This window comes from Equus quagga, chromosome 8 (assembly GCF_021613505.1).
Source record: "Equus quagga isolate Etosha38 chromosome 8, UCLA_HA_Equagga_1.0, whole genome shotgun sequence".
Classification (NCBI taxonomy): domain Eukaryota; kingdom Metazoa; phylum Chordata; class Mammalia; order Perissodactyla; family Equidae; genus Equus; species Equus quagga.
Genome location: NC_060274.1, coordinates 72,118,716 through 72,143,938, shown reverse-complemented (window position 1 = coordinate 72,143,938; position 25,223 = coordinate 72,118,716). Strand labels below are relative to the sequence as shown.

Below are 25,223 nucleotides of genomic sequence, written 5' to 3'. Positions count from 1 at the left end.
CCCACAAAATCAGTATTCATTCCTGCTCCTAATTTATCAATCAGAGATCATGGGAAGGAAATTACCTCAACATATTTTCATTACTCCTACTCTTATGAATGCATTGATATTCATACCCATCTTGACTTCCTTCCCTGTTCTCTCAGTGGATGAAGCATCGCTCCTCCTAAATAAAGTGTATTCAACTTCTGCTCTGGTTCCCTGCTCCTCTTGCTTCTCTGACACTTCACTCATTATCCCCACCCTCTTGTTATTACGTCTTGAGTTGTGCCTGTTCTACTGGCTCTTTATCTTAAATATGTAAAACCTCTTAATATATGCCCACTCTGTATTAAAGTGATTTGGATTAGCTTATGTAAACTGTGCAATAATTAAATTGTTATAATAAGCACAAATTACAACAAGAATGGAAAGAGGATGGAGGTTCAAGACCAAGGGGACGCAGACAAACAATTCCTAGGTCACTGCAGAGTTGCAAAAAATGAGCAACATGTACGATTGACAAGCCTTTCATTTTTAATTTGAAAAATCTCTATGCAAAAGTAAAGCTGCTTACCTTTCCAACTCTTCTCTTCTCTTCACAAACACATTCTTAATAAAATGGACCGGTCTTCCACTTCTCCATCTCCTCTCCAGTGCTGTTGGGATTTTGACTTTACTCCTCACTGAGACTGCTATTGTCACGAATAAACTTGTAGATGTTAAATCATATAGTCTTGGCTGCTTTCACCTTTCTTAAAAGTTTCTTCTCCCTTGGATATTAGGAAATCAATGTCTCCTACCTCTAAGGTGCTGCTTCTTATGTATCTGAATACATTCTCCTTGACCCATTCCTTTAATGTCACTTTTTCCTAGAATTTGATATTCAAAACTCCATTCATTTCATGTACATATGCTTCCTTAACCTTATAATCATGAAATAATAGTGATTTGTTGGGTGTTGGCCAGGGAATACGCCAAATACAACCACCTTATGAGTTAGGCATTTTCATTTGCAGATGAGGAAACTTGTGATCAGAGAGCTTAAATAATTTGCTCAAGGGTTTAGTCTCATAAAAGAGCAAATTCATGTCTGTTGTATTGCATCACACTCCTTTTAACCTGTGTTCTGTTTCCTCTTCTTACTTCCTTTCATGATTTTGATCATCAAGTGTACATGGATTGCTTCTGAATATCTACTTGCATCTCAGATTTCTTCCTGCAGCCCCATATAGATTTAACTAACTATGTATTCTACATTTCCATGTTAATGTCCCATAGGTATCTCAAATTTTACATGTCTAATACTAAAGCCTTTCCGAACTTGCTCACTGACTTTATTCTCTAGCTTGATGAATGGAAAGATATTTCATTTTCTCATCTCTGACAATGCATTATTTTATGCCATCCAGCATTTCTCCTCTAATCTCTTTTCTGGTATCCTATTATTCCCCCTGCTTCTTACATGTTGATCCCTCACTCAATTCCTCCTCATGCCTGTCCCCAAGTTCATCAGTGAATTAAATTTTACCATAGCTTCAAAATTCAACTCTGGTGCCTCCATTTTTATTAAGCCAACCCTGGTATCCTTCTGTACTTAATCCGCATGAACTGCTTTCAAAGAACCTCCCACAGTGACCTCAACAGTGCATTTTCTTGTCTGCCTTCTCGGTTAAGCCACTGCGATACCTGAAGGCAAGGACTCTATCTTGCTTTCAAATCTCTAGAATAGTACACAGTTGCAGTTAATAAATGCATATTAAATAGGTGAATCGATGCAGGAGTTATATCATTTATAAGGTTACTTTTCTAGGTATATGGATTTTCCATTAAATCTCTCTCTCTTTCTTAGGCATTTATAGCTATTTTTTCGTATTTTGCCCTAGTCATAGTAACTTTTTTTTCTTTATAGTAGTCTAAATTTATTTCCTAATTTATAATACCTTCTTACTTAACATTCTAAAGTTAACTTTGTGGAATGATCTGATGCATATAAAATAAAAACTCTTTCTCATTACTGATAATAAAAGCATTAGGATGACAGAATGGATCTGAGCAGATTTGCCAAGCAGACCCAAGCCACCTAATCACTTTTGCTGCTACATTTTATGGGTAATTTTAGACTGTCCTTTGGACCATAGACAATATCTCTGTGCTTTCCAGTTGGAAGTATTAAGAGTAAGTATGAGTTCTTCCCAGTTAACTTCTTTGAATGATCAGGAAATATGGGTAATTTTTGGTGAAATTAAAACTATTATATTTTCACTTCATTCTTTACTTCAAAATTGTCAGTCAGTCCTATTTAAGTGGTAGTCGTGTAACTTAAAAACTTGAAATATTTTTAATTGCATTTCTAAATATATGTTTATATTAGTATACATGTAACATATACATATACATCAGTACTTTGTGTGATGAAGATACATATATATGACCATAAACTTGACTCTATATTTGTAGCACTAAATATAGTATGTAAATACTGAGTCGAATTAACTTGCTCCCATTCTAAGGCAGGAAACTCCTACATTTATAGATGAGGGAAAATAATTGGGAAAAAAAGTTGTTTTATATTCTTCAGCTACTTGACACTTAAATATTAATATATGTTTACATATATTTAAAATGCCCTAAAAGGGTTACTATTTTCCACATACTGTAATAAACTTATATTTTAAAGTAAGATCTTTTAAAAGTGTTTTATTATACTAATGAAATCATGAATTGTTTCAATAAAAGGTCAAGACTATTTTAGCTACACATTACTTTGTTTCTGCTTATTCAAATTGACTTGAGAGAATTTAACATTCCTTTTAAGACATTAATTTTCCACGAATTATGTGCACTAGTCAAAAAAGGAGCACATATTTGGACCACATTACACAGCCTACTGTTTACTGACTTCTTTCTAATTCATTTTACACTAGGGTGAATATTAAAATTATTTAATGAGATAACATCATCAGTTTCCCAGGAGTAAAGACACTCTCATTTTCTGTCACTCCATCTCTCTTTGTCATTTCTCTCTGCCCCTTTCCTTTTCTATCTCTCCCTCCTTCTCTTCTAAAATACACACATGCATAAAAGATGTTTTTGAGATTTCCAGAAATAATGCAATGAATCTTTCAATTATTAATGGTTCACTGGAATATATATTTTCTCAAATACTCTGAAAGTTATTTCTGGCTATGGTGGTAACAGCATTAAACTATACTGAGCTCATAATGATGAGTCCAAATTACTTTTTAAAATAACTATTCTACTTATCTACATGAAATGTCTCCTCACCCCAAACAGTGTAAATTCATCTTCCACACAACATCCTCAAAAGATCAGCCAAATTTGTTGAAACAGGTACATTTCCTAGTTTATCTAAACTTCATAATTTATTGGTAAAATAGAATATATACGATATTACTTTAAGTTGAAATGATGGGGGAGGCACATTTCAGTTGATGAGTCGTAAGTTTGAAGCTGTCATTATCAAAATCCACAGAAAAAGATGAAATACAACCCCCACACCTCCATTTTGTACTATATACTGTAGAAGAAACTTTGGGGGACATAACTGCTTCATGCATAGATTTTTCAAAGTGGCTGCAGCAGCAATAATATCAATGATAGCAAAGTACATATGGGTGCAGTCTGGGTATTAAAAAACAATGCGGGAGGTATTAAGAATTGGTTGTCTACACTATAAATATAGTTTCAAACACGATAATAACATCACAAACCAGATATTTAGCCTGATTTTAGTGAGGCAATTGTGAAGCCATCTAATCTTCTAACTCTAAGAATAAAACGTAACTGTGTACACGCGAGCATGAATATGAATTGAGCTGAATAATAACAGATAAGTACACTTGTTTCTGGCTCAAAATACTTAAATCAGAATGCAGACTTAAGGCAAGCTCTTGAAGTAAACTATTTTTTCAAAACAAAGAAGGGGAAAAGGAAGGAGGAGAGTGGATGACATATAATAAAGTCATTTTCTTTCTTTCTTTTATTTTGTTTTTCTGAGGAAGATTTCCCCTGAGCTAGCATCTGTGCCAGTCTTCCTCTATTTTTAGTATGTGGGCCGCCAGCACAGCATGGCCATTAACAGAACAGTGTAGGTCCATGCCTGGGAACCGAACCCAGGCTGCTGAAGTGGAGCACATTGAGCTTAACCACTAGGCCACCAGGCCTGGCCCAATGAAGTCATTTTTGATCCTTCAAACTTATGTTTCTTTAATATGAAGGAATGTGAAAATGTATGATTAGCTTTTAGTGGTGTTAAGCATCATAATCTCACACCCACTTTTTTTTAGGATGTGCTGTAGTGGTGGCTGTTGAGCAAATGTGATAAGAAATCATCGGATACAGAGCTAATAGACATGCACGTTAACATACTCCGTTTAAATTTAGCTATTGTGGATAAACAGTAAATGCTCTAGGAGAGCATTAATGACCAACATTGAAAACTCAAAAATCATTAATCCACTTCATAAATCATTTTAAGTTTTAATTTCAATATATTTCCATAAAAAACATACATAAATTCAGAGCCATGCATGATTGCTTCATTGAAAAATGTTAATACTTACGAATTCTGCAAGTCAACTTCTGAAATTGACAGGGGAAAAGTATAGTATACAGTACTAAAGGTTCCACAAGTGGGCATCTTTCCAGACATTCCTTATTCCCTCATCCTCCCCACTGTTAGGATGACTTATGAAATGGGAGCCTCACAGCTGCTGGTCTCAACAGCTTCATGGGTAAAAGGTAAACGCTCACACAGAGCCCTGAATTTCGGCTCTTGCCGGCCTCTTGGATTTGCTTTTTCTCATTCAGAGCTGTTTTCCTCTGCACTTTCTGTCCCCAGTGCCATAAGCAGGTCTCCCAGTCGTTCACTGGCTACAGTTTCAGATTGGAGAGAGGAGAACGTCCTCACTCTCCATCCAGCTTTGCTTGTAAGAAACTTCTCTTTGTGACTATTTTGCTAGAACACTGGCAGTGGGGGAGGTGGGGAAAGAAAGGGATGGCAATCTGATCTCTAAAATATATATTCTACTTTTAATGAAGTAAAACATAATTAAATTAGTAATAACCTGTGGACAGTACAATGTAATTTACATACACATTTTGTTATTCCTTAAAAGAGCCCAATGAAACCAGTGGTGTTAATTCTATTTTAAAGATAAGGAAATGGAGGCCCAGAAAGATTAAATAATTTTCCAAGGCTACTATTCAATGAATGAGTGGAATAAGGAATGAATGAATCTCTAGGGAAAACAGCATGGATTGAGTGGACTAGGAGCTTGAGACAGAGAGGTCAAGTTTTCAATCCATTTAGCAATCAATTTACAGAGAGTAAGCTGGTCTGACAGTCACATGGGGTTTATGTTTGGGGGTAGGATGCTGCTGAAGAACCAATGATGACAATTTTAAAAGAAAACAAGAATGAATAACAGATGAAACATCATCATGGAGTAGAAGAACAATGGTGAGTCAAATGGATGGTTAGGCTTTCACCAGAAACAACGAGCTTTATGGTAAACTTTTCAGCCGCTTGAATATTTTGAAAAGTTTTGTAGCCTTCAATGACATAATGTTTGAAAACTTAGGAGATAGACAAATTAATACAGAAATATAACAGGCAAAAGCTGATTTAGGAAGAATTAGAAAACGGAAATTTTCTCAAGAATTATTAAAGGATTTAGCACAATTTTTTAAGACTTTTCTATTTTAAAAAAAGAAATCAAAGACTCATGAGAAATTGGATAGTTTATATACAAATTCTACTAGTTTTAAGGAACTTCCAAATTATGCAGATGCTTTCAAAAAATAGAAAATGAGAGCATACTTTGCAACTCATCTTATGAGACAGAATAATTTTGATAAAGATTAGAGATGGTATCAGGAAGAAAAATATTGAGTCTATTGTGTTCATGAATATAGATACAAACTTCTAAACAAAATATTAGCAAACTAAATCCAATTCTCTATAGAAATGTTAATAAACAAGGTCCAGTTGGGGTACATGAGAAGATTGTGAAAACGGTTTAATAATGCAGAAATGTATAAATGTGTATTCTTACATTACCGATTAAATGAGATCAACCATATCAACGTCTCAAAAGATGCATAAAAAAATATTTAACATTTATTTATAATAAAAATTCTTACTATAACAAGAATAGAAGTAAACTTTATTAACCTTATGAAAGGTGTCACTCAAAAAAGAGATAGAAATTCCTACAACAAACATCATCCTAAATGGGGAAATTCTGGAAGTATTCTACTTAAATTCAGGAACAAAATGGACATTCTCTATGAATACTCCAGTTCAACAGTGTATTGGAGCTCTGGCCAGCACAATAAGACAGGGAAAGAAATAACAATTATAAGAATTGGAGATCACTATTTGTATCATTTTTGTTAGCATATGATACGATCGTTTACATAGAGGTCAAATGACTCTACAAACAAAATATAGACAATAGAAAAAGTAGGGGCGGGTCCCATGGCTTAGTGGTTAAGTTCATGCGCTACACTTCAGAAGCCCAGACTTTCCCTGGTTTGGATCCCGGGCGTGGACTTGGCACTGCTCATCAGGCCATGCTGAGGCGGTGCCCCACATAGCACAACTAGAAGGACCTACAACTAGAATATACAACTATCTACTAGGGGTTTTGGGGAGAAGAAGAAAACAAAGAAGATTGGCAACAGATGTTAGCTCAGGGGCCAATCTTTAAAAAAAAAGAAAAAATAGGAGTTTTGTGGCTGTTTACAAGATCAATATATAAAAGTTAAATATATTTATATACGCCAACAACAAAAACATAAACAATTTTTTAAATATTTAAAATACCCACACGAATTATAAAACAACCAAGAATAAATATAATAAAATATATGCAAGACCTGTAAGTAGAAAATTGAAAACTTTATTGAAGGACATTAATCAATATCTAAGTAAATTAAACCATCCTGTATTCATGGACGAAGAAACTTAGTTAACATTACACCGATGTTGTTTCTTCCAAAATTGATCTATAAGCTTAATCTAACTCTAGTCAAAATCATAATTTGTTTTTCTTTTTTTTAATTTTTGTGGATTATGACAAATTAGCTTTAAAATGTATATAGAAAAGCAAAGAAGGAGTAACCGCCTAGATTATTCATGCTTTATGAAATACAGACTTACTATTAAGCTATAGTAATTATTAGAGTGTGGTACTGGTGCAGAGATGGACAAATTCATGAATGAAATAGAATAGACGGTCCAAAAAGAAATGTAATCATATAAGGAAATTTGACGTATGATGGAGTGTGCATGGTAGAAAGTTGAATTATCCAATACATGAAAATATGGATTAAAAAATGAAGAGAAAAATTGGTGCACAACAACCAAAAACCGAGAAGAAAGGGAGAAAGGGAGGAAAGGAGAAAGAGAGAAAAAAGGAGAAAAAGAGGGCAAGGGAGGGAGTGAGGGAGAGAAGAGAAGGGAATAAAGAGATCCCGACCTCACACCACCACAATAGAATATTCTGAATATTTTAGATATTATATTGGTATATATTATACAACATATTTTATGTATATTATATATACAATTCTATGTGATGGTGTGAGGTAGGGTTTCTAGTCTATTATCATTGTACAGATTAATATATATAATACACATTAAATATGTTTATATATAAACATATCATTATATATAATGATAGTAGACTATAATCTGTACCTCACATGACCACATAGAATTTCTGTCAAAAGTAAAACCAAAATTTTAAAAAAGAGTGTATGTGAATTCTCTTCTGACCTCTGAGTAAGCAAACAGACTGAAGTGCTGGCCACATATGAAAAGACTGATAAATCTGAACACATGAAAACTAAAGCTTGTTCGTTAAAATACACATTAATTAAAGTAAAAGAAAAATCTTTCAACTTGTAGAAGATATTTACCAAAAAACAGAAACAAAAGGATTGAAATTAAGAACACAGAAAGAATTTTCACAAATCCACAGGAAAAGAAAAGGAGTAGAGAAAAGAGACAAAAAGCATGAACTGGCATTTCATGAAAGAGGAAACACGTGAAATTAAGTGTGACATTACAAGTGTTAGAGAGGATGGGCTTAGCCGAAGCTTATCTGCGTTGTTATTGGATGTATGCACTCGTACAACTTCTTTGGGAAACAAAAGTTCCATAAAAATATACTCCAAAAGTAGCCACTGCCCACGAGCATCAGGAAGCAGGTCCAAGAATGACGTTTTTATAAGAACATAAAACTGACCAATCCAAATGTTCATTAACAGGAATTTAAAAAGCCATGTTCACATAAATGGTATTCAGCAGTAGAAATAGAATAACTTCAACTACATATGGAGAGAACTTCAGCTACCATGTGAATGACTCTTAGTAACAATGCTAAGTGGAAATAGTAAAAAGCAAAAAATATGTTATTTAAGGCATGTACATGAAAACCCAAAATTCAGAATAAGGCTCACCTTTGTGAATGAGGAAGAGGGATGCTACAGGGAAAGAACACAGAGGTATAGTATATGTAAGTTATTGGAAATATTCTACCCTTGGAGTGGGCAATTGGTACATAGATTATACATAATACAAGTAAACCAACTGAAAATAGACTGGAAGAAAATATTGCAACATATCTAACAAAAGGTAAATATTCTCAATATAATACCTAAGGAAATACATGAAAGTTCCATGTTCTAAATTTTCATGGCTCTTATTATCAGATGGTGGGGTTTTAGTGAATTTTTATGCATTTCTATTATACTTATGCGTACTGTGTATTACTTTAATAATGTTATTTTCTGACGATGAGAATTTAAATGAAAAATGTCACTCATAATATGAAAGAGTTTATAAGATAATAGTAAAAGACAACTCATCCGAAAAGAGGGGTAAGGCTTTGAAGATACAGTTCACAGAAGAGGTCATACATCTGTAAACCGACAACAATATACCCAATCCGCTAGGAAACGGAGATGTATGATTTCAAAATAATAGCATGATGCTGTTTTTCACTATTATTGAAGAAATATCATAAAAAGTTTATATGTAGTGTTTTGGAGTTGCAGGCAAATGGACGCTTACATCTTCTACAGTGGGAGCCATTCAGAGGATAATACGATGGTGTAGTGGAACATTTTCCTTCTAGAAGATTAGCGTTCAAAACGTGCACATGTTCACTTAAATGTGCTTCAAATAATGTTAACTACAACAATTATTTTTTTGCAATGATGAAATACTAGAAATAGTCTAAAAGTACATGAAGAAAAATGATTTATTTAATCATGGAATGTACACCTTATGTAATACGTTCATTCACTTACTGTAAGGCATGATGCAACACCAACTGTGCTGACACAGAAAGATCTCTTAGACATTTTTAAATTTTAAAAAATGCACACAAATAAGTTAACAGGATATAGCATAATCCCATTCATGTTAAAATATGTTAATAAAATTTATATGTGTATATTCATATATGTAAATATTTAGAAAAAATTTCTTGGATGATTACATATTATATTATTACCATGGTTATCTCTGGGGAAAGGAAGGTGAAGAGACACATTCCAAATATTTCTGTCCTATTTCAACTATTTTATTGCAAGAAAATAGGCATTTATTATTGTATAACTGGCTGCATTACCTGCCTTTGTAACTTTCCCTTTGGTAGGATGCATTAATAAGCACACCGCATGCAGCAGCAACAGAAGAGTGGGCATTTACTGTAGTAGACCCAGCAATTAGGCTTGAGTGTTCCTGGGTAGCAAACACTTCGGGCCAGGTCCAAAGATGTGGAGGAGCCTGGCTCCTGCTTGCAGATTTAAAGTCAGAAGGAAACACTGAAACAGTTGGCTAGAACCCCAGATGCAGCCTGGTCAATTTCTCCCAGTAATGGGGAAGGCAGAAAACTCTCAAAGACATATTTACCGACATAATAGTTACATTTATATAATTATTTGAAAAAGAATTTTTGATTAATAAAAATTGTTAAACATAATAACATGTCTGTCACTAGATTATGTGAACTGCAGACCACATCTGGGAGACTATCTTAATGAAAACTATTATAATTTATTAATTTTGTTTTTTTCTAAAGTTAGAGTCAATAAACGAAAAATAAAATATATTTATTATAGAATCTAGACTATATAATTAAAATATGTTGACATATTAATACTTTTAGAATTTTATTCGATATGAATTTACTATATTTGAATGAAATCATTGAGATTACTTTACAGTTTTCATAAAATGAAAATGTCTTTCATTAGATGAAATGCTAACAACACAAAACTTAAAAAGTCCGAATTTTAAAACATCAATCATGTGCCATAACACGTTTATTTTTCAGGTTAAATTTTTTCCGTGACGTTCCTGACTTCCGAGTGTTAGCCTGCGGTGGAGACGGAACTGTGGGGTGGATTTTGGACTGCATAGGTAATGAAGACACATATTTAACGTTTCTGGGGTGAGAGTGGTAACCTTAAATTCTGTACATTTTGTTCATTTATTTTATGAATGCATTGATGTCTTTGGATGCCGTAGTGATATAATGAGATGTGGTATGTTGCGCACTGTTTACTAGTTTAGTTTATTCTTCTATATTTCAAAATTTTAAGTGACAAAATAATTTACAAGTATCTAGAAATCCTTTTCTCATTTATTTCTCATGGAATTTACTAACTCCTCAGGGTTATTTTTTTAAGTGGGCTCTACAAAATCGAGTTATGTATTTGCACTGGAGAGGGAGCCAAAGAGGATCTTAGCATTTGTGATAAAGTCTGTGTCAAATAGATGTACTTATTTTGTTCATGTGTGGAGCCTCGAAACTTTACCCTCTATGTACACTCTATCATCATCAATTGTTATTATCATCATAGCTAATTTTTATTTGTCATGTACTATCTAATAGGCTTTGTGCTAAGATTTTTACCCCATTCATCTTAATTCTCAATTCCGTATATCGATAATCCCATTTTAGAGATAGGGAATTTAAGGCGCAGAGAAGTTAAATAATTAGAACCAAGTTTTACAGCCATGCACTGACAGCGCTGGGATTAGAGCTCACATGTTAACCTTTTTCTATATTTCCTCTCTATTTACATTTAGAAAGCTTGATTTTTATAGGCAAACAAAACAGGTACCTGATTTAGGAGAAAAGGTTAATGTATCCCAAGAAAAGCTTGATAAATTCAGAAAAATTATCTGGTTTTTCAGAGACAGTCAGTTGTCAGAACCAATTACCAGTCAGTAAAATAAATCTTGAATTGGCCTTTATGAGGAGATAAATCCAAAACAATCACTTCTTTAGTTCTCATTTCAGTGAGTGCATTGACCAATTCTTTGTTAAAACCAGGCCCTTTCACAAAAAGGAAAGAATTGATTGCAAATAAGTTTTGCTATTTATATAAATTGAAGCAAACTTTTATTTAGTCAATGTAGGATAGAATATTCTATTTTTTCATACATGCAAAAGTATTCAAGTTAAAAATGAATACATATGGTCAGCACACTTTTGATAAGCATCTAACGACTTTAATCTACTAATATTTTTTTCTGCAAAAGAAACTGAAAATTGTGTTCATTGATTTTCCAATAAAACGTGGTAATAGTATTAATATGCTGTATTTAAGGATAAAACCAGAATTTGAGAACTGCAAAAATTAAAGAATTGCTTCAACAATGTCTGAGGGCTTAGGAGAATTTTAGAGTGAAAAATTAAATAGTAGTATGTTATTGGTTTGTTTTAGCCCCCACAATCTAAGCCTTGGCTATGCCACTGTGTTACATCCCCAACTAATCTATTCCCTCCCCGTTCTTACACACAGACACATACTGACTTTGAGGGGCTGTGAAGGGAGAAAATTTAAAGAAAAGTAATACGTTTGTGAGAGTCTTTAAAGGCATGTGATGATTCAGACAAAAGTATATAGAATTTCACTGGCCGAGATCTTTGCTGCTCTGAACCCAAAGCACTATGTTATGTAAAGCTGAATTCAAAGAAAACCTGCTGATCCAGAGGTGCCCAGCTCTTTTATTGTTTACTCTGTCACAAAGCAGAGTAAACCATGGTTGGGAACCACACAGCGACATTGTTAGCTCTTTACTCGCTTTTAGAATTTGACTGTTTTCAAAATATTTTACTCCTTAAAGTAAAATGTACCTAGAGTTGATGCTGCAGAAAGACTTTATAGGAACTTACCTCTCCACTCTGGTGACATCCCTATGTGTGTACTCCTCTGCTCAGACACCTGCATCCTTGGGAATGTCAAAGGACTTAAATCAAACTCGCCACAATTTTTAACTAAGATATTTAAAAGGCCTTCCTCATTCATGAGTCTGGAATATTCCTATCACTTTGTGAATTATGGTATTTATTTGTCCTTATAAATTGCTACGAATGTATACAAATTAATCATAATTTATAATTGTATATATCTATGAAATAGAACTTTTTCTGTTTATAAGTACCTATCGGGATGCCTTCATTTCATGCCAAGCTGTCTTGTTTACTGTTGTTCTATCTGTATCAAAATTTTATTTTAATTTCTTGATTCCACAGAAAAGGCGAACGTTGTGAAGCATCCTCCAGTTGCCATTCTGCCTCTTGGAACGGGCAACGATCTAGCAAGATGCCTGCGATGGGGAGGAGGTAAACCAGTGGCAACACCACCAAAAACTTAACAGACAGAGATGCATGCAGAATGCACCCCTCCCCCAAAATAAACCAGCAGTTCTTTACAGCATGGCCACTGCCATGTGATTTCAGCAGACACAGTAAATGATTTCGAACAATAGTCTGGGTTAGATAAACAAATTGTGGACCAAGAGTTAGACTGAGCGTTGGGCTTTTTAACCTGATGCTAATTATAGACTTGATAAAGCAGGCAAGCTTTCGAACCTCTCTGGTTATTTGGTTTCTAATTTAAGAAATGAGATAAGCGTAGATTAACTCTAAAGCAATGTTCTGATTTTTAATCTCTGAGTTGTATGGTACAATCACCAGCAAAGGAAAAGCTGAAAGGCTAATGAATGACTTGTCCAGGAATGAACACATTAAATAACACTTATTTTTTGAGACCACTTTACACCAGGCAGTGTGTTCTGCACTTAAGAGTTAAGAATAGAAAACAAGGTCTGCCTCCAAAAGGGCCTTAAATTCTAGTGGCACATAAAGTCAGATGTAAACTGTGAGACTTCCTACTAAGAAGTAGACAGAAAACCAATATAATGAAAGGCCTCACCCAGCAAATGACAAGATGACACAGAGGAAAAACCTAATAGCTGGATAATGACAGAACCGTATAAAACTGGGGGTGGACTTTATAGGCAGAGGGAACATGAAGTTCAAAGGCCCAGAGGTAGGAAGGCCCTTGACGTATTCAAGGAAATCAAAATGGAGTAGTGTGGATGGAACATGGTGAGTGAGGGGAGAGTATTTCAGGATGAGTTCTTAAAATATTTTGAAGGGTCATTAATAGGCTATAGTTACCTGAGGATATCAAAAGGGAAAAAAACAACTAGATTTTGCTAAAGAAGCCAGAACTGAATCCTAAATATTTTTAGCATCTAACTCACTAAGAGAAGTTTGAAAAGTGTCTACTAAGACAGATCAGAAGCCCTTGGGGAGCTTGTTAAAAATATAGTGGCCTGACCTCATCCTAAATATGCTGAATGGAAATCTCTGGGGGTGGGACCTGGACATATGCTTTTTTTTGAAAAAACAAACTCCCTAACTAACTATGATTTACAACAAAATTTGAGAACAATTTTTCCATGAGTATCTGGCCAACTGGTGAACTCTAAGTTGTATGTATGTATACAACCAAATTGGAGATTAAGTTAAAAACTTGGTATATGATCTATTCATGATCTTCATTAAGGATATAATTCAGTAAAAGAATATTATTAAATATTGACTTAAATCTCATAGAATCTAAGGATAGAAGCATTACTTATGAGAAGCTCATATTTGCCAGTGCCTATATATGTGTATTGATTAAAAGGAAGGAATCATGCATGTGGCCTCTTGTTGTAGTCCTCTGGAAAATATTTTTGATATTTGAAAATTAATGATATTGTTTTTGGTCCCAAACTAGCAAATGGCTTAAGTTTCAAAAAATATATAAAAGTTCCATTTTGGGCATACTCTAATGATTTTCTTATAAAACTACTTTAAAGATACTATTATCAATGGCCAAAGATACATGGATTGTAGTATATGTCAAAGTATCTATTAATGATGAACTCTCTGTGAGTGCCTGGCATGTGTTGGCACTGTTCTAGGTGCTAGATACAGAATGAGAGAATAAATAAATGACTCCTACTCCTTTTGAAGATTACATTTTCATTGAGTATACAGACAATAAATCAATGAACAGTGAAATATATAGTTACAAAATAAGATCAAGGCCATGAAAGAATGAAACAGAGTGTATTTTTAGAGAACAACAGAGGGGAACTATTTAGCTAGATGGTCAAGAAGGCTTCCCTGAAGAAGTAACACTCAAGCAGGATTTAAAAGACGAACAGGGAGAAATAGCTTCCTGTATTGAAAGGACTGAAGGGAGGGTGGTGTGATTCTCAAAGCCGTCACGGGGTGGTGGGTAGACATGGAGTCGAGGGTGAATAGGATGAGACTGGAGAGAGATCAGGAGCCAGATAATGCAGGCGGCTTGGTGGTCATGGTAAGAATTTTATTTGAGTGAATTTGAAGCACAAAGTGAAACTTCGAAAGAGCTGTAAAAGCTGAGTGACATGATGACAGTCATGTCTTCCAAAATAGACTAATTTGAGTGTGTACAGTAAACTGTTAAGAAAGTGTAAAAACGTGGAGAATTATAGTTTTCCAAATGAGAACTTTATAGTTGTCATAATGAGGGAACAAAAGGACTGGACTAGGGTGGTGGTAATGCAAATGAGGTAAGTAGACAAACTGGAGTCACATTTTTGGGGGTGAACTGATGGAACTTGCCAGTGGATTAGTTAGGGGCTTTGGGGAAAGAGAGGTAGCAAGAGGGACTAAAAGATGCCAGAGTTGAGTGATTAGGAAATTGGAGATGCCATTTGTGAGAGTTTACTAATAACAAAACATGCACTGAAGTGGGTTTATTTCCTGCCAGGGGTGTAACTGAGCAAGTTGCTTAACAACTATGTGCTTCAGATTTCTCATCAGAATTTAAGAAAATGATTGTACCTGCCTCGCAAGTTCTTGTGCCAGACTACTAAATTGTTTGCCCAGCATCTATGCTGAGTACTTTATGTAGTCTTAGTAATTATCATACTTAACATTTGGGAAAGAAAGGACTTTATTCAACCAATAATCAGTTGATTCACTTAAGGTCACTGGAAAATATTGACTGGAAACTTCTTTCTTTTTTCTTTTGTGAGGAAGCTTCTCCCTGATCTAACATCTGTTACCAATCCTTCTTCTTCTTCTTTTTTTTTTTTTTTGCTTGAGGAAGATTAGCCCTGAGCTAACATTTGTGCCCATCTTCCCCTACTTTGTATGTGTGATACCTCCACATGCTAGCATGGCTGATGAGTGGAGCAGGTCTGTACCCAGGATCCAACGCTGTGAATCCTGGGGAGCCAAAGCAGAGTGAGTGAAACTTTCAACCACTCAGTCATGGGGCCGGCCCCCTGGAAGGTTCTTTTTTACAAGAATGCATTTCCATATTTTGGATGCAGAAAATGTAACAGTGTAATAACAGGATATCCTAGTGCATTTGAAAAATACATAATTTATATTCTCTTTGCAATTTTTCCAGCAGTAATTAGTCTAACAAATTTCAAGATTATTGCAAGAAAAAGTGTTATTTTGTGAAGAGGTAAGGGGTAAGAGACTGAGTTTTAGATGGGGAACACTTTACAAATATTTATTGTTGTCTTTATGTGATTTTCATTTGTAAAATCTTCTGACTTTTTAGATCCATTCAGTCATTATGATATCATATCATTAAATAGAAAATATTAACTACGTTTTCATTTTGTTTCTTAGCCTAGAGTGATTATAGGCTTTAAATTAAAATATTGGAAGCAAAGTAGCATCATTCTTTTCTGTAAATAAGTTTTGCTTGCATATTTACTGAGTTTAATGTGCCTTTTTAAAAAAATATGATCTTGAGCTCAGGAATCCTATTTGTAGTTATGGATCATTATTAAACAAGCTTGAGCATAGGTAAATACAAACAAGTAAGGTGTAGACATTCGTTAAAAAGGGGACTACAATTTGGAATTCTTCTCACCTTTGTAAAGTAGTTCTGAACTGCAGATGTTGTGATTCTCAAAATAGATTTGTTGCCTATCTCTTTCCATTTTTATTTGGCTAGAAGGTTGATTGATACCAGCCTTTTTCAGGTTTAGCCATTAAAACTTTGAGAACATAACCAATGGTAAAGATTAGAAGTTGAGTGACCCTACTAGAGTCTAGATGTAGTAATTAATTTACACTAAATTCATTCCTACTGTGTTCTCTCCTCGTCAGTTGCTGTTCCTACATTTTTATAGTGTTATGTTGAACCATGCTGCCATTAACCTGAGATATAGCTGAGGACAAGTTCAATCTTTGATTTAAAGCATTACTCACTCATATTTCTGCTGAGCGTGTGCATGCGTATATATATAATATTATATTATATATATTTTACTCTACTTCCATATTATATTTTACTAGAGTGTCGTATAAATATATGTAAGTTCACTTATGTCTGAAAACCATCATACTTATTTTCAAACAAGAGTAGAATTCTGAAAATAGGTGAATATATTTAACTGTTTTTATTCAATTCAATAGGGAAATAGTATATACAATTTTGGGTGGGACTACTATTTATTCTTTTTAAAAGAAATAAAAAATTAAGAAGAAATTAAACATTGAGAATGAGGGTAGAACTACTAAGAAACTTCTGAAATATAAGTAAATTTAATTATTATAGTCTTGTAGTTTAAACACTTCAATATTATATCACTGAACACAATTATGCATATTATTATGTATGTTCATAGTTTTTGAATTGTGCTATAAAAATACATGACATATATTGAAGTAATATTGGATATTTTTAATATTTATATCTGTATAATTATTGCTTGTTGTATTCCTTGCTGTGTGTATTAATAGTGCATAGTTATTTGTGTGTCTGTGTATGTGTGAGGAAGATTGGCCCTGAGCTAACATCTGTTGCCAATCTTCCTCTTTTTGCTTGAGGAAGATTGTTGCTGAGCTAACATCCCTGCCAATCTGCGTCTATTTTATGTGGGATGCCACTACAGTGTGGCTTGACAAGTGGTGCTAGGTCCAGACGTTGGATCTGAAACTGTGAACCCTGGGCCACCGAAGCAGAGTGCACAAACTTAACCACTGCACCAGCAGGCTGGCCCCCTTAGTTATTTTTTAAACCTGTGTAACACAAGAAGTGATGGTGGGATCCAAAATAAGGATTTCTAGTTTCTGGCTGCCTTGACCCTCTAATAGTTAATGTGACAAATACACCATAAATGTAATTTATTCATCTTTAGAGAGCGTTGGCCTATGACAGTGCCTATTCTTTTTTCTTTTAATCCAATTAGCTTTTACACTGCTATGTGTGCTAACACCTCTAATGAGGACTCATAGCCTCTGGAATTTACTTGTTCCATGAATAAATTGTTAAAATATAGACCAAAGTTGGACACAGAAAAAAATCTATGAAAATATTTTTGCAACTCAAAATATCATTTCAAGAATGCAAATGTGTGTGTGTAGAGTTAGAGAAACATACATTATTCAACTTAATACAACATTTCAAATTCTGATGTTATCGTCAGTATTATTATATCAGTGAGAACTTTCTATTCTTATACCTCATGTACCAAGACCTTTTATGTATTTTCTCATCTTTTTTCTGAATTAATTCTCCCAGCAAACCTAAGTTTTTCCTGAGGATGAAACTATTTAGGGAGGTTAAAAACAAACATTTAAGTAACACAGCCAGGATGAGGTTACAGTCTTAACTAAAATGATATATACCTATAGATACATTTAAGAGAAAATGTAATGTTAAACAATAACTTTCTTTTCAGGCCATGTCAACTGTAGTAGATGCATTAAAAAATTGATTTGTTGAGCATTTATTCTAGGGCAGACTTGGTAAAAGGAACTTGTAGTGAGAAAGTGCAAATAACTATACTGCAGTGTACTAGTTCTAAGGTAGGACTAGTTTTCAGAAGCATGTGCTGCGGGACTGCATAGAATCCATTATTTTGGGAGCGGGGCCTCCAGAAAGAAGTGCTATCAAATACAAAACCTGCAGAAGAAGCAGAAGCAAGCCAGCCGAAAGAAATGGGATATTCTGTGTATTTAGAATAAGAGATGATATGTCACAAAATTAAAAAAGGACTTTCTACTTACATTCAAAGTTGTTCTGGATCACCAGAGGGGTAGGGGAGTGATAGAAAGAGAAAAGTCTAAATTTCCATCCAGATTGTTACTTCAGCAACTGGGTGGAGGGTGTTGCTTTTCTGAGAGAGTGTTCACAGGAGGAAGATATGGAAGCAGATCATTAGTTTTATTTTGAATATGTTGCTATAAAGTTTTGTGGGGGGTATGCAGTGGAGATGTTCATTTGACAGTTGGCTATACTGAGAATTTGCACCACAGGAGAGAAATACAAGTTGCAAATTAAACTAAAAATAAAATATTGGTATGAATATAAGATTATAATTATTTCTTCACTTTGTGTCAGAATTTACTTTAAAATGCATTATTTAGCTTTAGCATGATACTCATGCATACACACACTCAAATGCATAAATGTAGCTTTCATTATTTGGTTATGCTTTTTCTCAAGATAATTTTTTTTCATTAGGTTATGAAGGTGAGAATCTGATGAAAATCCTAAAAGACATTGAAAACAGCACAGAAATCATGTTGGACAGGTGGAAGTTTGAAGTCATACCTAATGACAAAGATGAGAAGGGAGACCCAGTGCCTTACAGTATCATCAATAACTACTTTTCCATTGGCGTGGTAAGATTTTCCACTGCATGTTCTTTTGCGCCAGTCCTGCATAATCACCGCATGTAAACTCTTACACTAAGACGATTGACTGATTGTAAATAATTTATTTTATCTTCGTGTCAGCAAAACACCTCTTGTAATGGGCCATAATACAGCTTATGAGTTTATTTAAAGTCAGAGAATCAGCAATAGATGAATTTTTCATGTGTTAAACAAAGGAAAGGAAGTATATGTTTTGTAATCGGCTTGATTGTGTTATTATAAGGAAGGATAGAATGGTTTATGTTAAGATAGTTATAAGTTTTAGAGTACATACTAAAGCTCCACATTAGTGAAAATGTGAAAACAATGATATTTTGAGATCTATATTATAATATCGTTATAACCTGCCAGGTGGTTTTTACGTAGAGATATTCTTTTTAAATTTTGGTTAAGTCTGAAGTCTAAGAAAAATGCTGCTACTATTCTCAAGTGGTTAATAAGTCAAAAGACTAACTTTTCACTTGATTTCTTGAAAAATCTTAGACTGAAAGTAAAATATCATTTGGCAATTGAAAGAGCTGTTGAAATTTTAATCCTTAAGGGATTAATAATTTTTAACAGTGATTATATGTGTATGTATATATATATAACCCAGTAATTATGAAGTCTAAAAATATATTATCTACAAAATTACATTTCTTTTCACATGTCAATCAATATTATCTAATGCCATGTCACATTCTCTCTCATGCACACACACACACATACACATCCCACTACTAGACTATAAAAAGCATTAGTTGAGTCCACGAACTTAGGAGTAGAGCTGCCTAGGTAAGAATACGTTGGCAAATTTTTTATTCTGTGTCCATTCATTTATCTATTTCATGATGGTTATTATTTTCTCTCTCATAGTTATAATTAATGTGATTATACATTTAAACTTCCTCAATAATGGTCCATATTGAAGGCTAAATATACAATTGTTATTAAAGCTATGATGATGATGATGATGATTTGCAAGGAAAATCTAATACACCTTGATCCATAAAAGTCCTCTTATTTATATTTGATATTAATATAAATAATAATATTTTAACAGCTTTATTGGCATATAACTTACATACAACCAAATTCACTCATTTTAAGTGAATCTTGTAATGATTTTAATAAATCTATCCGATTTTAGAGCATAAAATAAGAACCCTCATGCCCATTTGTAGTCAATTCTGGCTTCTCCCAGCTCCAAGCAACAACTAATCTTTCCACCTCTAAGATTTGCCTTTTATGGATATTTCATGTAAAAGAAATCATACAGTATATAGCCTTTTGCATCTGGCTTCTTTTACCTCACATGTGAACTGCATGAACCCACGTGAACTTCATGAATACTATATTCTTTTTTATTGCTGAGCAGTATCGCATTGTATAGATATATCACACATTGTTTATCTGTTCACCAGTTGATGGACATGTAGAGAATTTCCAGCCTTTGATATTATGAATAACGCCACTCTCTTGTGTCCTTTTAGTGAATTTTTTGTTTCATTTACCATAATTTTTAACTCCAGAACTTCCATTTGGTTCTCTTTTTATAATTTCTATATCTTTAATTAGTATTTTGTATTTGAGCAGACATTGTTGTTAAGCTTTCCTTTATTCTTTAAATATGGTTTTCTTATCTTTTTGATATGTTTATCACAGCTGTTTTGAAGTCTTTGTCTGCTAAGTCCAATGTCTGGAGACCATTAGAGAGTTTGATAGCACTTGAGCCCCATAAAAGACATTGTTTTTTCCAAATACGTGTCACACTTTCCTATTCCTCTGCGTGTCTAATAATTTTTGTTGAAAACTAGACATTTTATGTAATATTTTATAACACTCTGAATTTGGATTTTCCCACAGTGGTTGTGATTGTTCCTGTGTTTGTCTAGTGATGAGGCTGCACTAATTATGTGAAGCCTTTCTCCTCTGTGGTGCAAGGATACTGATGCTCCAGTTTGTCTCTTTTTTTTAGTTTTTGTTTTAATTTTAATCCTAGCTTCCTAGGGATCACCTCTGTGTCAGCACAATTGATCAGAGTTTGTGCTCAAATACCCTGAGCCAGTAAGTCTTCATCCACTTGCCATTAGATATGTGTGTTCATTGGGGAGCACATACGAACATCAGGCAATTCTTAATCTGATTCAGCTTTAATATCTGCTAGCCTTTATTTTGTCTCTTCTCTTTATGTACACGGCTCCTCAAGGATATGAAGATAGCAAGGACCCTCTTTGGTCTTTCTTGAACGTGTTTGTAGTCTTACATATGCATATGGCCTTTCAGACAGCCAAGGATATGGGGAAATTTATCAAGGCTCATTACGGCTGTCTGATTCCCAAGATCTCCTGTTGAATTTCTGGCTAGTTAGCTGCTTAGTCGCTTGACCTAATCAGTTTGCAAACTCAGATGAGCTGCGACATTGGCCTTCCTTGTCCATTTGCCATGTAGATCGCTATTGTTTTAGGTAACTCTCCAGGCCATGGAGTTTTTCTGGCTTCCACTCCAAATTAGGTCACCTCCACTGACAGTAAAGTTGTTGGCTTTCATAGCTTGCCCCATCCTGGTAGAACTGTAGCACTGATGGGGCTGGACGGTAAGGGAGCGGCCCAAGACTGAAACATCACAGATTACCACTATTCCTATCTGGGGTTCAGTAGTTTTCCTTGAACAAACACTTCTCAATTCATATATGCCTTCGGTCAATTTCCAGTGGTCCTCACAGAGGATAATGCCTCCCCACCACAGGAGACATCTGGCAATGTTTGAATACACATTTGACTGTCATGACTGGGAGGGTATTGCTACTGGCAGCTCGTGGGTAGAGGCTAGGGATGCTGCTAAACACCTCACTGCATAGAACAACCTCCCAAACACGCAAGAAAGAATTAGCTCAGAATATCAATAGTTTTGAGGCTGAAAAACCGTGACATCAAGAAACAGAAATACTAAATACAAAACTCAAGATGTTGGAAAAGGAGAAAGAGCAAAAACCCAAAGAAATGAGGAGGAAAGTTATAATAGAAATAAAACAGGAAATACAGCAGAGAATAACAACAATAAAAAAATAGAGACTCTTATTGAAACCAAAAATTGGATTATTGAAGAGTTAATCAGATCTATTACAAAATTGATTTTACAAAAATATTGTAAAGAGAATTGTAAATAACAATATAGAGTGAATAAGATGAAAAAAAAAAAACCCATATACACAAAAAGTAATATCTCAACTGAAATTATATTGGGACAAAATACAAAGCATAGCAAAGTTGCCAAATATAAATTCAACTTAAATATTCAATAGAATTCCATTATATCAGCAATAACCAAGGAATTTACAAAAACAGCCAAAAAGTTAAAAATATCTAGGAATTAATAAAGAATATACAAGGCCTACATATAGAAAATGTTAAAACTCTCTATAGATACATAAGAAATCAGAATAAATGGAGACATTTCCATCCTTAGATGAAATAGCTTAATATAATATGCAAATTAATTTATACATTTAATCTATAACTAATCAATATTAGAGCTGGATTTTATGACAAACTTGGAAAACTTATTCCAAAATATATATGACAAAGTAGTTAAATCAATTTTAATAAAAAGAAAAGGAGGAGAGTGTTTTACCAAATTAAACATGTTACCAATGGATTGGATAATTATAATAGAAAGATGCTATGAAAAAATACATGAATGAAGCAGCAGAGGAATAGAGAAAGATATTGAAATTCAGCATAGGTGTGGCAGAAAAACTCACTGGAGAAATGAGAGATTGCTTAGTTGATAGTGTCAAAAACTAGCTTTCTAGGAGGAGAAAATTTTATTAGAACTCTACCTTACATTTTACTTTTATATTTACATTATATTTTATAAACTGCTAGATTTATTAAACTACTAAATTTGAAATGCAAAGTTTAGGACTTAATAAAGGAATACGTAATAGAATATATTTATGATCTTGAGGTGGAGCAAAACTAACTAAACATGGTGGATTTTGATTGCGTTTTCTTTTGAATGGTCCTGTTCCATTTGACTTGGAGCCTCTTTCACTGAATAGAACATGGGAAGTAGGAGTGTGACGGGAGGAGAGCATCCCTTCAGGAAGTATTTGCCTGTCCCTGAGTAAGACAAAAGCTCAACACTCAGGGCCAACATCAGAGCAATAGACCTTACAGGAAGTTCAAGCATTGGCTGCCACTCAGCAAGACCACCTTATACTCACCAACCTGTATTCCTCTGCCCCAATCAATGAATCCAGAAAACAGTGAAATGAAATGAATCATCTATCTCAAGCTATTCCTGGATATATAAGAAGTACTGGAGTTAGAGCATTGAAAGGATGAGGAGGACATTTCAATTTTTTGCTATTACCAGCATGAGAAAGCTTAAGACGGCACATAATTTGTACTTGAAATTATCTCTAGGCTCCCTGCTACCACCTAGTTACAAGGTGGTCTCATCTCAAAGTTTGACTCTACTGTCAGTATAGTTTTCATGATTTTAACTATCGCCCTTCATATACTCACTGGAAGTACTTTACACGTTACACAAAACCTTGCCTCAAACTTTTAGAAAACCTGTGATGGTCGGAAATGTATTGATAAATATCATCCTGTACATTATGATATACCCTTGTATCAGTCAGAGTGTGTTGACTGCTAGCACAAATAACCCAAAATGTCAGTGGTCTGACAACAACTGAAAATTAGTTCTTCCCTCACATGATAGGACAACGTGGGTTGACATTTGGGGAGAGGCCCTGCTCCATTTTGTCAGTCAGTGACCCAGGTTCCTTCCATCTTGTGGTTTCACCCTCCTCTGGATATACAGAGCCTTCTCTATTCAACAATTGGGTAACCAAAGAGAGTGGAGTATTGGAATGGATTTTTTTTTTATTATCTGCCAGGCGTGGAAGATGTTCCACTTATAACCCATTGGTCATATCTTCATCACTTGGATCCACCTAATTGTAGGAAACTGGGAAAGGAATTCTGTCAGCCCAGGAAGAAAAAGGAAATTGGTAAATAACTAGTCAGTTTCTGCTAATTCCTTCTTTGTAATATTTTTCACTTTTAGCCAGAACAATTGGAAATGATCCTGAAATCATAATTAACTCTGAAAATAGATATTATTCTACCGTGGTGGTCCTTCAATAAAAGCATATTTATCTATCATTTACAATGTACCAGGTACTGTTTGAAGATTGCAGGGAACAAGATAGAAAAAGTCTATGTAATCACTAAGCTTACATTATAGTGAGGTGAGAGAGAATTGTCATGAGAGGCTGAACAGCTGGACATAAGAAGCATGGATTACAGAAATTAATAAGAAAAACTGCTAAGTGCTACCTTTCATTCTGATTTTGTACCTTAAGATAACTTTAGATAATCTCAAAAATCCCAGGAAGAAAACTGTCTACCCAGTTCATTGCCACCAAATTCACATATGTCATTAATTTTATCCTCATGGTTGATTCTTCATTTGTTTGCTTAATAAACATAAAACCTAAGGACCTTTTATTTTTGCTCATGCCCTAGAGTTATAGCAATGGATTACCTCATTATTAGAACTTGGAGTTTAATGGTAGAGAGACTCATTAAAAAATAAATGCAAAAATACATGTTTTTTTTAAATTATGATAAATACTGTGAAAGAAAACAAAAGTTACCATGAGCTAGAATAAGGGACAGCAACTTTAGATCTCATAGTCAGGGAAGACCTATATAAAGAGGCTGCATTTAAGAAAAGATCTGAAGAATGCATGTAAGTGAGTTGGACATCAAAGAGATTGAAAGAGCAGACCAGGCAGGTAAAATTCTATGTGAAGAGCTTGAGGTGAGAGAGAGCTTGGTGAGTTCAAAGGCCTGCTAGGTTGGTGTGCCTGGAACATAAAGGGAGAAGGTGGGAGTGAATAACAAAAAAGGCAGTTACAGAGGTGGCTGCTGCCATGTTTTCAAGACTCTTGGAAGCCAAGGTAAGGTGTTTGTCTTTTAAGAGATGCCTTTGAATGATTCAACAATTATACTCAGGAAAAGATGTAGTTCAATTTACATACAGCAAGAGCTCTTCTACTGGAGGTGATAGTTAGATGTTAATGGAAAGATAGAACAAGATGATATCTACAACCTTGAATATTTCATTTTAACCTAAAACCTATAAATGTACTTGAATTGGCCCGTCTTCCCTTATAGG

At 34.3% G+C, this 25,223-nt stretch overlaps 1 protein-coding gene across 1 annotated transcript in view; it reads left to right on the top strand.

Annotated features, from left to right (window-relative positions):
* Positions 1–25,223, top strand: part of DGKB (diacylglycerol kinase beta) — a 605,812-nt gene that overhangs the window by 210,750 nt on the left and 369,839 nt on the right. The window contains exons 18-20 of the mRNA XM_046670071.1: positions 10,356–10,441; positions 12,567–12,656; positions 18,853–19,013. Of these exons, the coding sequence (XP_046526027.1) occupies positions 10,356–10,441; positions 12,567–12,656; positions 18,853–19,013 (337 nt within the window). The remainder of the gene's footprint in view (positions 1–10,355; positions 10,442–12,566; positions 12,657–18,852; positions 19,014–25,223) is intronic.